The sequence below is a fragment of the Globicephala melas genome, chromosome 10 (assembly GCF_963455315.2).
Source record: "Globicephala melas chromosome 10, mGloMel1.2, whole genome shotgun sequence".
Lineage (NCBI taxonomy): Eukaryota > Metazoa > Chordata > Mammalia > Artiodactyla > Delphinidae > Globicephala > Globicephala melas.
Genome location: NC_083323.1, coordinates 37,317,768 through 37,331,685, shown reverse-complemented (window position 1 = coordinate 37,331,685; position 13,918 = coordinate 37,317,768). Strand labels below are relative to the sequence as shown.

Genomic DNA, 13,918 nt, shown 5'->3' with positions numbered 1-13,918 from the left:
GTTTTGCTAACTGAACAGTTTATTTTACTATAGATGCATTTTAAAATATTGAGTTCAAAGTTCCCTGTTTTTGAACCTTTCCATATGAGTATGATAAGATAATGGGGAATACAAGATTGCATATAATTGTTTAATTGTATAGAATGGAAGGGTTCAATGAAGCACGTTCATCTGGCTCTAATTTTCTTTCCAGGTATCTCCTACAATTGAAGACCCCAGCATTTTTGGGCACATAGAAGAAATGCTGAAGCAGGCATTATGACTTTTTTTTTTCTTTTTTTGTCACTTTTCTAATTGGAGTTAGATTTTGGAATTATTTCCCAGAAATAAATATTTAAATAGAAATTACATGCAAACTGAAATGTAAATTGTAGAGCTTGGTCTAAAAACAATGTACGTGAAAACTAGTAAAAGGTCTTCTGTTTGATTAGCCCAATTAGCACTGTTACTGGTTACCTGTAACATTGCTCATTATAGATTTTCCAGAACTTTGATTTAAGAAAAATATATCTGACATACGATTTATAAAAATTGTATCCCCAAAAAAAACATTTTAATTGAAAGTGACACTAATATCGAGCCACTTGTTGAAATTAGGACTCTGCAGCTTTGACCCAAGACCTAAAACTCAAGTGAAGTCAGAAAACAATTATAATTTTCTTATAGAAATTCTGAATATTTTCTAATATTCTTGAGATGCCCACATGCATGGTTATTTTAAATGAAATGGATGAAATGGGAAGTTTTAGGTAATCATCTAGACATGATTTTCTAAGTAGGAGAATCTGTCTAGTCACATATTTCCTGAGGGAAGGCTGGGTACCAACCAAGGTACAGCTCTTTTCAATCCTTTGTTACTTAGTCAAGGGGAATAACAGGCTGGCAGAGAGCATAGAGGTCAATTAATCCAATCTCTTTGTCATGGAGATGAGGGCTCTTTAGCTGACTGTATACTCTTAATACTCTTTAGCTGACTGTATACTCTTAATGTAACTGGCAAGGAAAGCTCTTAAGGAAGAAATGTAAAAGTTTTTACATTAGCTAAAAACCGGGAGGAGTTTTAAGAGAAACCAAAAATCCAGATTTTATGTGAAATCTCTAATTTTTAAATAACTCACTAAAAAAAAAAAATTGTCATATCCAAAGCACATCTTTCCATTTAAACTTCTGTAAAACTATTGAGCATTAAAAAAATAACTGAAAATTAGTCTTTGTTAATAAGCATATGATAATGTGCCAATTATCCAGAGTAGGTAGATATAGATAATTACTTATTTGGTTTACTTAGGGCTCTACATGAGATCAGTTATCAAAGAATATATTTAAACTCAAAAAATACCATACCCATGTCTTGACGGTTCTTAAAGTATTCCTCAGTCTTTCAGTCCATCAGGAACATTATTTTTAAGAGCAACTGTCTTAACATATAGTCTGGTAACATATCACAAAATATATATGAGAGATAATAGATAAGAGCTTATTGTTTGTTTCATAAAAATTGCTTACAACTTGTATAAAGACATTCTGAAAATGTTAGGATTTTTTGGACTGTAGCCTATAAGATAAATGGCTTCTCAAAGTAAATTGTTATTTGCTAAAATTGGCTTTTTGATTGTTACACCTGAAAAAATACATTCATCTAACTGTTCCTTTTAATTATTTTAGTAGACTGAGTTAAACTAATTAGATAGATATTCAACTTATAATTTGAAGTTGTTGGGTTCCTTAAACTGTCTCTTCTCTTGAGTACATTTTATCTTATCACAACTGTAATCTCACACTTTTTAATGTCTTAGAATTAAGATGTATTACCTTCTTTTTTCATATAAAATTCAGTTAATTTGAAATGGCAAATTCTTTAGCCGATTGTGTATCATAGTTCATCTGCAAGGTATAAACCCAGGCATATACAAGAATTGTGTTAACGATTACATCTTTGATCCTCTTGCACATTTTTCGTGGTAATCAATCTGAGAGACACTTCAGCAAGCGGGCTTGGGTTTTTTTCCTGTTGAGTGGGATTGGAAAACAGTGCACAAGACCGGGGAAGTGGTGTTTTCTTGTATCTGGTTAAAGAAAGTGATCTCCTTTGCAGGGTCAGAGAAAGTACTGTTCCTCTCACAAGACTGAATGTGGGGCAAGAAAGATACAGTCATCAGATTGCTTAAATTTTGGAAGGAAAAAAAAAGGAATTTTCTATTTTAATACTTACCATAAGGTACTTTCACTCAATAGTACTTAAAATATTTTGAATTAAATGTCTTTAAAAATAACAATATAATGTTACTAAAAAATGTAATTTGCTGAAATAAATTCTGCATGATCTTCTTTTGGTAGTTGCATAGAATTTTTTTACTGTAAAGTATTAAAATTAAAATGTAAATATTTTATTTTAAAATCTATAGAAAAGTGCCAATTAATTGATCTATTTTGCCTGTGAAAATGTACTAAGTGTATACAAATGAGAACTGCTTTACATTTAAAATTAGTTTTATTTATAGAAAATTATATTTGTAAAGGTTCTGATTATTAAAAATATGAAAATTCATAACGTTGATAGTTAAAAGGAAGAAAACCAAGGTTCTAAGCTTAATCCATGAAATGGGTTTTAGAATCTGGCAAAATGATCTTATACATCGAAGAATATTTTATGGTTTTTGAGGCAAGTAACTGGATCTTTTATATCCCTGTATGTTAGTCTATTTTAAATGGTTAATGTCTCTTATTAGGTGATATCTTAAAGGGGAAGAACTGTTTATGCAATTAAGTTGTGCAGAACAGTAGATACAAATCTAGTTTGTATTATTATGATACCATAGTTTCTATATTATATTTCATTTCTGTAAGTCAAGATCCCCATATTCAGACGAACTTAAAAAGCTCTTTCCCATTGTTTCTAATCAGGCAACATTTTTAGAAAATTTAAAATCACTTTCATAAGCAAGTTTAGTGCTCCCTCTTGTGGCAGACTCACTTTTGAAGCTAAAAGATTGATCACTAAAAAGAATGATTTTCATTATAGTTTAAGTAAAATTTTAAACTATATATGACTAGAAAACAAAGCTTAAACAGAGAACTGGAAGTATTTTTGTTTATTGACAATGGAGAGGGTTTCTGTTACCATTACCTTTTGAGTGAATCTGTTAAACAAAAATTGACATCAAAACAAATGTAATGTACGTGCAAACATAGCAAATTAAATACAAAAAAGGAATTACTAATGACAGGTCTTGCTGTTAATAAGATCAAGCAGCAGAAAATCAGCAGTTAGATAAATGGTATTCTTAAATAGATTTACTTTGAAATCTCCCATATAAACAAAGAATAAACAACAGTAACACCACCAAATAAAGCCACAGGGAAGAGAGAGATTATTCTTCTATACTTTTATACACTATATATGTTAATCATTCTGTCTTATTTCCTCTGATAAGACTGACTTCAGGGAAGTCGCAACAAGGCCTTCTCGGCTAAGAGCATATAACGTTAGTTAGACATGAGTCTGGCTAATGCCCTATTACATTGACAAAAGGGAAAGGTTTCTGGGGTTTTGCTTTTTCCAGTGGAAATGACCTCAGACTCTGCAGTGGTTGACATTCACTGAACAGGGCTGGCTGGAGGTTCAAGGTATTTGGATGAACATGTGGTTCTTAGTAAAGAAGTTTTTTTTTTTTTTTTTTTTCTTGGTCCACAGGTAATAAGAAGAGATTTTTTTTTTTCTTTATAAATTTTTTTAAATAATTGCTTTTGACTCTTGTAAACAGTTTGGCTTTGTTTTGTATTGAAAAGGAGATCGAGCCATCACAGTGCTATTTCTAAAGATATAGGACATCCCTGATTTCCTTTAAAGGTCTATTTTTGGCTCCAGTTCCAGGTTAAATCATTCTTTTTTACATGATCAGAGGCAGGTTTTCAGCTTTAAGGATTGACAGACTTGAAGGAGAAACATGTGGAAGCATGAAACATGCTTCCAGGAAACATATCAATTTGTTACAATGCAAAAACTGTAGAAATGGTGGAATGGTAAAATACAAACAGTACTTGGAATTGTCAAATGTTTGCACTCAAGACTCCATGAACCATATATTTTATTTTTAAAAAAATCATATTTATATCCATTTACATAAGACTTACACATTTAAAAAGAAATGCATACACAGTAATACATAAATGCCAAGTATATTACAATAAGACATGAAAAAACAAGTGGCTCTATTTCATAAAAGCATCTGTTGTACAGAATTTATGATGTGGATGATGCTTATTATTCAAATGACTTAAGCATTTTCTTACAATTGTAGTAAACTAATCAAACGTAATATCTGACTCCCCCCAAAATCACATTTTCAGCTTAATAAACCATTAGTTGTGATTATTTCCTTAGAATTCAGTCTTCACAAAGGTTTTCACTGCTTATCTTCTTAGATGGTAGTGCACTTTAGGTAGAGTAGACTGAAAAGACGACATCTAAAATATGTAATGGACAGCATTAGTTTACTGAAAGATCCCAGACTGGAAAATCTCCCTCTGCGACTCTTGGTGCACCTCCATGCATCCTGCCCACTTTTGTCCTAAGGGTAGGATATCATCTCAGGTCTAACGAATGGCTGTATGTAATTAATATTTGCTCCTCTCTAATTTTGTGCAGGTGAGGTTCATAAATAAGATTTGCTCAACTTTGTAGAAAGTATGGCAGTAATATAAACAGAGGTAGTCACAGAAAACCTCAGCAGTCCTTTTGAAAAGCGTACAGCTTGCTCATTAATAAATTGAGTTGAGTTGACCTATTCCATGGAATAGATCTGTATTCTAACTCATATATTTTAGAGCTCTTTAAAAGAGACCTTTGTTTAATTGTGACAAAAACATAATGATAATCAGTAACATATAAAGAATCTGGGTTAGTGATGTGGCATCACTGATTCTTTCCGGTCATAATATACTTAGGAAAAGATCACAATTACTATCCCGACACAAGAGATAAATGATATGTTCTGAATTGTGTTAATAACAAAAATGCTAATGTTTCCTCACAATAGAAATTGGTTGTCCCAGATTAACTTATTGGAAATAAATACCTTTATTCCATTTAATGGTAAAAACTAGGAAATATGAACGAGAATGCCAAGCACAAAATACAGATTATAAATAGTTAAAGAGTAATTCTACCCATCAGTCAAGAGCTAAGAAGCAAGCACTACTCAACATATTAAGTAGTCATTTGTAAATTAGTGAAGTATTCTAATCCTAGTTCCTGGTAAATTATCATGTTATGTGTAGAAACTATTACAAACAGTATTTTGGAAAGCCTCTTATTTAGCCAAATTATTACAAATTTTAGATCATGCCTAATAAGATGCCAAATTGTATACCATAATTAAATTTTTAATGTTAGGGTTTTACATTCTGAAATTAGATCTCTTATCTGAAAGCTTTTTGTTTTATCATCGGCAGCTTCAAATAGTGACCCAAATAAGGCAGCATATCAGCTCCTATATTAGGCCCCAAAGACCATCAGTAAATTGTGTGGAGCTTTTAGTTCAAGGCAATGAATAAACAGCACAAGATGAGCTGTTCCCCTCCCCAACCCTGTGCACATACTTGGTTCTAAATATTGCTCTAAAAAGTGTTTCTCCAAAATTTTAATTCATCGTAAATGGTAGAATATTTTGGTAAAGCACAGTTGTAGATTAAAAAATGTTTATGAGTTCTTGACATTTATTTTCTATGAAAACAGTTTTACTAAGACCGGTTTCCAATAAAATTCCATTTTCATATGGATTTGGAATTAGATTCCATCAACTAGTATTTCTCGAAGTACAAATGCCTTATAGCTTATGATTTTATAGGATGGTTTTCTGTCCTGTCCGCCATTGTTATAATGTTATTTCACTTGGTTTCTATCTGCTGTAAACCCCAGATACTTAAAATTCCTATACATTTTCAACAAGTATTAATCAGATTGATGAAAAACAACATACCAGAAGTTCAGATTTTTCAGTTATACTTTTGTTTTTAATGTGAAATCACCTCCAAATCATTTTCCTGATTCTGCCACTATTTGACTCTGGGTACTTACTAAAATACTAGTTGCCTATTTCAACTTCCCCTATATAAAATACTCACTTAAAAGTGTGTTATTCTGTAAGTGCCAAACTCTCATCAGTAAAATGCTATATGCATCAATATAAAGTGCTACGAAAAAGTAGAAACCAGTGTAGTAGCAACCCATTGATGTGTAATAAGATAGTGACAGGCCTCCAACAGGTGGGCCTTAAACCATAGCAGACAGATGGTGATAGGAAATCCTAGATTAAGAGTTACAATATAAAGAACTTTCCACTCTCTAGCAATTCAAAGGGGTTCTCTCACTTCTCTCACTCTTCGCCACAACGAAGAGTATTGTGTATATTTACTAGTCTATGTAGGTTACATTTTTTTTGGCGGTTTGTTTTTTGTCAGCCAAGGAAAACTACTCACAGCAAGTCAGTGCTGCCTCCTTTGAGTGGCTTGTCAACATGAGTATGTGCGAACAGTGGAGTTGTCTAACCTCTGCAGTCTTGATGAAGGAACTGCAAATGGAGAAAAGGGCTTTAGAGGGACTTGGATGATTGAGTACAAAATTTCAGATGAGAAAGATTCATTTTCCCTGCATAAAGGGATCTGAACATATTAATAGACCTTCTTTCTCTCAGATAGAAGCCACTCATATTCCTTTTCTCAAGACAAGCTACTAAAGAAAATTTATTCCAGTGTGATTCACCTGAGCTTTCAAGTTGTGTATTCCTCCTTAGATGAAGTCTGTTAACAAGAACAGTTCCCCTGGGTGCTCCTGTTTTTGAATGAAGCAAAGATTGCTCTTGGAGAATTCAGTATGATGGACTGTCTTCCCCTCCAATACTGAAAAGCTTCTATACTCATTTTAATCATGTTAAATTGCTCGTGAATTTTGCTAATGTGTTCCATAATAGTAATAACTTAGAAGAAATACAGATCAAAGATCATGGAATATAGATCAAAGATCATGGTTTATACTGGAACTTATTTTAAGGGCCATGATAACTATCACCTTGACAAGAAATAATAATTCTAGGTGATTGTCTCAATAAAGAGAGTGGGGCTTTTTTGTTTAATGCTTACCAGACAGACATAACTTTGTGACTACAACTTCAAATTTGTCTCTCCTCCAGAATGGCTGTTTTCCTTTGTGAAGTATATAACACAAGTCTAATGTCCACAGAAGGAAATACTAATTGGGAAATTACTGTCGGTTTTGTGTTTGTTTAATTCTCTTCTCATGGTTGTGCTTGTTTATTTAAGGCCTTCTGCCTTGGTCATAGGTGAGAATATCTGATGAGTCTGAGTTTTTAAGATGAAATAGAAAACTTGCAATATTCAAGCATGTAGGGTGACAGTGGAGTTAATTTCCGTTTATTAAGGACCTTTAGTCCAAATCCATCCTCTGAACAAATTATTTACTTGGTGAATAGAAGAGTAAAGAAACACAAATCATGCAGATGTTTTTCTTCCTAGATGTGGACATTAGCCAAAATAGTCCTTTTTAGGATATTTTAAATTATTTTTAAAATATGAATAAAGTGCCATGAGTTCATGCATTAGCAGCTTACAAAAGAGTATGGTCTGATGAAAGCAAAGTAAACGTCAAGCAGAGCAAACCAACTTAAGAAAAGAATCAATTCCAGAAAGCTGTGCAAGATCAGAGAATGACAGCATTTGCTAAACAAGCTTTTTACTTTATAAGCAGAAATGCAAAACTACTGTACCATCCGTTGTCATTTTCCTTGACTGCCCCGATGTTGTGGTTAACCTAAATCCAGCCGGTAACGTTTCTGAGGACCCAGGCATCATGCTGATTCCGTGTACTTCACGGGGAGGAAACTGCCTTCTCCAGGTCGACCCACGCCTGAAATTCTTGTCATCACTCTGCCAGTACAGAGATACAATTTTATGTAATGAAAACAAGTAAACTAGTCCAGGTGCTTAAAACATGTAACTCTGATTATTTACATTCAGTCTGTAAAGTATACATATGGAATACTATATTTCAAGGGTTATATTGATTCCAAAATGAGAATGCAGGATATGTGAAATAGAAATGTTTTTATTAAAAAGTTCATATGATTTCGAATCTAAAACATATATGAAAGTAAAATCTTTGAAAATTTAAAATAAAACCCCAAAGTTTTTCCAAAAAGAATTTTGGGTATACTTTGTTGCACTTCATGCCAACTGTTTTTATGTTATGAGATGATATACTTAGTTGAATAAGTATTGGGTAAACACTATTTGATTCACACACTTGATTATTTCATGAATTTTGCTTTTATGTATACAAGATATATGTTATGGGAAATCTATATTTGATACAGCCTGGCTCATATGGGATACGATAATTTATATTCTGTGTAAGAAACTAAATTTGTCATTTGCTAGATTTCAGCTGATACAGAAGTAACTTGTAGTTTGTTGAAAAACCTATGCAAATGGTCACCTTCCTTTTAATAAATACGTGTGCTCATTAGATGCCACTAAAAGCATAATGTAACTCTGGCTGCTGTTTTACAATGTAATTCTTGTTGCTGATTCTATTATATCTTAATTGCATAAAATCTTCCCTCTCTGTGCATACACATTGTACCTGCAGACAAACCATTATTTTCTCTGAATTGGTAAGCAACAATATGTAATTTACCATTTGACTGATTATATTCTTTGTTTCTAATGTAAGGAAAATATTAATCATTCTACACAGATCTTATCTTCTTATATCACTAAGTTTTTCATCTAAGGAAGGACTGTCTACTCCCTAAAATTATAGTTAAATATGTGTGGTTGACTCTGCTAGCTCAGGTGACTTCATTTGGGCATAGAGAATATAGATAGATATTCAACCTAAATTATTGTTATAAATAAGAAACACTATAAAGTATTCTTCATCATAGACTACTAATTTAAGTAGCATACAAGGTTAATCTGGGAAAAATAAAATCATTTATGTAATTACATTTATCCATTTTTCTTTTAGAATCCTTATTATTAATATATAAATTTTGTTTAGATTTGATAGCCATTTTACACTTTAAGAGATTTCTGCTACTCTTCTCAACTGCTGTATTTGACTTTGCCTTAGACTCCAAATGTTTGTTTATAAATGGAAAAAAGAAGCAGAATTTCACAGTTGTGGCCTCTCTGACTTCTTGAATCTTGGAGAAGTTGTTGCATGAACATAAATTTTCTTCAGTTCTATAAAACATTACATTACATTGTAGGAATGTACAGCTCCTATAATGTTTGAGATAAGGGCTCAAAAATATGCCAGTAAGTTGAGAATTTAAATCATGATTCCTTAACTTCTGTTCTTTCAACATAGTGTTACTGCAGAAAGTTAATGGGAACTATAAGCAACAACATCACAGGAAAAGGTTTCCATGAGAGGAGACTGAAAGATATGCTCTCAGCTGAGGATATCCTCTGTCTGTAGCAGCACATGAACACTTCTCAAATCATTTCAGTGGAATCTGAATGCGATCAGCCCCAGAAACAAGTCTATTCTGGCTCCAGCTAAGTTGTTTAGATATTTTTGTTCACACTCAAAAAACAAAACCAAAATCAAAGAAACAAACAAAAAACTGAGACAAAAGCGACTAGAGGGTTTGAATGATAAAATCATGTGCTTTTTTAGTAATAAAAAGAGGTAGCATATTTTAAAGGCAGATAATAACGTTCCATATAGGCCTTTCAACTTGTTCATTACTTTTAAGAAGCAACACTAGAACCCACATTGACTTGTGTCTCTGACTGGACCTCTACTTCAGCTCAGTCTGCATTTTAGAATCGTTATGATATGACAGATCTTTAATAATTTTTATTAAAATTATTTTTCCAACTTTTAAGTAAGGATAATAATTGTACTTAAAAGTGTGTATGGGGCTTCCTTGGTGGCGCAGTGATTGAGAGTCTGCCTGCCGATGCAGGGGACACGGGTTTGTGCCCCGGTCCGGGAAGATCCCACATGCCGTGGAGCGGCTGGGCCTGTGAGCCACGGCCGCTGAGTCTGTGCGTCCGGAGCCTGTGCTCTGCAACGGGAGAGGCCACAGCAGTGAGAGGCCCGCGTACCACAAAAAAAAAAAAAAAAAAAAAAAGTGTGTATGTGTTTATGCAGACTATCTTTTTGATTCAACAATTAAGAATAAGGATTAAAAGCAGATACAAACTACTATATGTAAAATACATAAACAACAAGGCCCTACTGTACAACACAGGAACCTATATTCAATATCCTGTAATAAACCATAACGGACATAAAAAGAAACGAAGTTGAGTTATTTGTAGGGCGGTGGATGGACCTAGAGTCTGTCATACAGAGTGAGGTAGGTCAGAAAGAGAAAAACAAATACTGTATGCTAAAACATATATGGAACCTAAAGAAAAAAAATGGTCATGAAGAACCTAGGGGCAAGGAGGGAATAAAGACACAGACCTACTAGACAATGGACTTGAGGATACGGGGAGGGGGAAGGGTAAGCCTGGACAAAGAGAGAGTGGCATGGACATATATATACTACCAAATGTAAAACAGATAGATAGTGTGAAGCAGCCACACAGCACAGGGAGATCAGCTCGGTGCTTTGTGACCACTTAGAGGGGTGGGATAGGGAGGGTGGGAGGGAGGGAGATGAAAGAGGGAAGAGATATGGGGATATGTGTATATGTATAACTGATTTACTTTGTTATAAAGCAGAAACTAACACACCATTGTAAAGCAATTATACTCCAATAAAGATGTTAAAAAAAAAAAGGAAATGGGCTTCCCTGGTGGCGCAGTGGTTGAGAGTCCGCCTGCCGATGCAGTGGACACGGGTTCGTGCCCCAGTCCGGGCGGATCCCACATGCCGCAGAGCGGCTGGGCCCGTGAGCCATGGCCGCTGAGCCTGCGCGTCCGGAGCCTGTGCTCCGCAACGGGAGAGGCCACAACAGTGAGAGGCCCACGTACCGCAAAGAAAAACAAAAAAGACTCATCAAATGACTCATCAAATAGAGGATATCAATAGAGAGACAGAAATTATATATGATATGTATTATATATATGATATATATATTATATATATACAGAGAGAGAGAGAGAATCTAATGGAAATTCTGGAATTGAAAAGTGAAACAACTGAAATTAAAAATTCACTAGACGGGGCTTCCCTGGTGGCGCAGTGGTCGAGAATCTGCCTGCCAATGCAGGGGACACGGGTTTGAGCCCTGGTCTGGGAAGATCCCACATGCTGCGAAGCAACTAGGCCCGTGAGCCACAACTACTGAGCCTGTGCATCTGGAGCCCGTGCTCCGCAACAAGAGAGGCCGCGATAGTGAGAAGCCCGCGCACTGGATGAAGAGCGGCCCCCACTCACCGCAACTAGAGAAAGCCCTCGCACAGAAACGAAGACCCAACACAGCCAAAAATAAATAAATAAAAGCCATTTCTAAAAAAAAATTCACTAGAGAGGTTCAGTAGCATCTTTGAACTGGAAGAATAAAGAATCAGCAAACTTGAAGATACAGCAATTGAGATTATTCAGTCTAAAGAACAAAGAAAAAAAGAATGAAGAAAAATGAACAGAGCCTCAGATACCCATGGAACATCTTTGAACACACAATATACACTTAATGGGAATTCCAGAAGAGGAGCGAATTAGGCAGAAAAACATATTTGAAGAAATAATAGTCCAAAAATTTGATGAAAAATATTAATCTACACATCCAAAGTCCAAGTAGACATCATAGTAAAACTGTTAAAAGGCAGCGAAAATCTCGAACACAAGAGAGAAACTGATGTATCATACAAGGGAACCACAATAAAATTAACAGCTAATTTTTTATCAGAAACAATGGAGGCCAGAAGGAATGAGATGGCATATTCAAAGTGCTGAAAGAAAAAAATCCTGTCAATCAAGAAGTCTTTGTCCAATAAAAGTATCCTTCAACAATGAAGGTGAAATAAAGACACTCCCAGACAAAGAATGAGAATTTGTTGCTAGCAGGCCTGCCTTATAAAAAATACTAAAGGAAGTCCTTCAGGGTAAAAGGAAATGACACCTGACAGTAAACTGAATCCACATGAATAAATAAAGAGCAAAAGGCAATTATATAGGTAAATACAAAGACACTACAAACATATTTTTCTCTTTTATTCCCTTAACTGGGTTAAAAAACAATTGTTGGGTTTATAACATAAAGAGGGAATAGAGTTATATTGGAGAAAGGAAAGGACACCAGACAGTAGCTTGAATCCACAGAAGAAAATGAAAAGAACCATAAATGATAAATATGTGGTTTAATATAAAAAAATTCTATAAATACATTTTTTCTCCTTTCCGCCTTAAATTTTTAAAAAGACATATAAAGCAATATTTATAACACTATTATTGGATTTATAACACATGGATGTAATATATATGACAATAATGGCACAAAGGGTAAGGAGGGAATTGAGCTATATTGGAGCAAAGTTTTGATAATTTATTAGAATTGAGTTAGTAGTAATCTGAAGTATATTGTGATAAATTACATATTATAATCTCTAGAACAAACTGAGACTAGTAACTCAAAAATATAATAAAGAAACCACAAAGGAATTAAAATGTACATTAGAAAAGTATTTAACACAAAAGAAGACAGTAAAGGAAGAACAGAAGCACAGCAAGAACAAAAGACATGAAGCATATAGAAAAAAATAAAATTGCAGAGAGAAATCCAACCATATCAATAATTACTCTAAATATAAATAACTTAAACATTCAGACTAAATGTGAATGACTTAAACATTATCAAACCAGATTAAAAAAACAAGATTCAATTATACACTCCCTACAAGAGACATTTTAGATGCATAGACACAAATAGGTTGAAAGCAAAAGAATGAAAAAATATACACCATGCAAACAGTAACCACAAGTGAGGTAAAATGTCTATACCAATATTAGATAAAATAGACTTTAAGACCAAGATATATACTAAAGACAGAGATACTTTATAATGATAAAAGGGTCAATTCATCATAATGATATAATTATGTGCACCTAACAACAGAGTCCCAAAATACATGAAACAACGCCTGACAGAACTGAAGGGAGAAATAGAGCATTCCACAATAGTAGCTAGAAAGACAACATACTGAACAGGAGAAAACATTTGCAAATGATATGACTGATAAGGGGTTAATATCCAAAATATATAACTAGCTCATATAACTCGACAACAAAAAGAAACAACCCAATTAAAAAATGGGCAGAAGATGTGAATAGACATTTTCCCAAAGAGGACATTCAGATGGCCAGCAGACACATGAAAAGATGCTCAACATCATTAATCATCAGAGAAATGCAAATTAATACCAAAATGTGATATCACTTCACACCTGTCAGAATGGCTGTCATCAAAAAGAACACAAATAAGAAATGCTGGAGGGGATGTGGCAAAAAGGGAACCCTTGTACACTGCTGGTGGGAACGTAAATTGCTGCAGCCATTGTGGAAATCAGTATGGAGGTTTCTCAAAAAACTAAAAGTAGAACTACCACGTGACCCAGCAATTCCACTCCTGGGTATATATCTGAAAAAAATGAAAACACTAATTCGAAAAGATACATGCACCCCAATGTTCATAGCAGCATTATTTACAATTGCCAAGATATGGAAGCAACCTAAGTGTTCATCAGTAGATGAATGGATAAAAAAGATGTTGCATGTATATATACTATGGAATACTACTCAGCCATAAAAAAGAATGAAATTTTGCCATTTGCAGCAACATGGATGGACTCGGAGGGTATAAGTGAAATAAGTCAGACAGAGAAAGACAAATACTATATGATATCACTTATATGTGAAATCTAAAAAATAAAGCAAAC

General features: G+C 34.0%; 2 protein-coding genes across 22 annotated transcripts in view; one reads left to right on the top strand and one right to left on the bottom strand.

The window, feature by feature from the left end:
* ACSS3 (acyl-CoA synthetase short chain family member 3) overlaps positions 1–9,198 on the top strand; it is a 150,981-nt gene extending 141,783 nt beyond the window's left edge. For 3 of the 5 annotated variants that reach the window (XM_060306825.1, XM_060306822.1, XM_060306826.2), the window contains one exon: positions 2,096–9,198. In XM_060306825.1, coding sequence (XP_060162808.1) covers positions 2,096–2,242 — 147 coding nt within the window. In that variant the 3' untranslated portion in view covers positions 2,243–9,198. Of the gene's footprint in view, positions 1–193 lie in introns of all 5 variants that reach the window. The other 2 variants (XM_030866194.2, XM_060306823.1) reach the window with 1 other exon arrangement.
* Positions 3,078–13,918, bottom strand: part of PPFIA2 (PTPRF interacting protein alpha 2) — a 475,760-nt gene continuing 464,919 nt past the window's right edge. For 13 of the 17 annotated variants that reach the window (XM_060306804.1, XM_060306810.1, XM_060306803.1 and 10 more), the window contains 3 exons: positions 7,785–7,944; positions 6,481–6,572; positions 3,078–4,467 (listed from right to left, as the gene is read on the bottom strand). In XM_060306804.1, coding sequence (XP_060162787.1) covers positions 6,514–6,572; positions 7,785–7,944 — 219 coding nt within the window. In that variant the 3' untranslated portion in view covers positions 3,078–4,467; positions 6,481–6,513. The remainder of the gene's footprint in view (positions 4,468–6,480; positions 6,573–7,784; positions 7,945–13,918) is intronic. The other 4 variants (XM_060306813.1, XM_060306805.1, XM_060306812.1 and 1 more) reach the window with 1 other exon arrangement.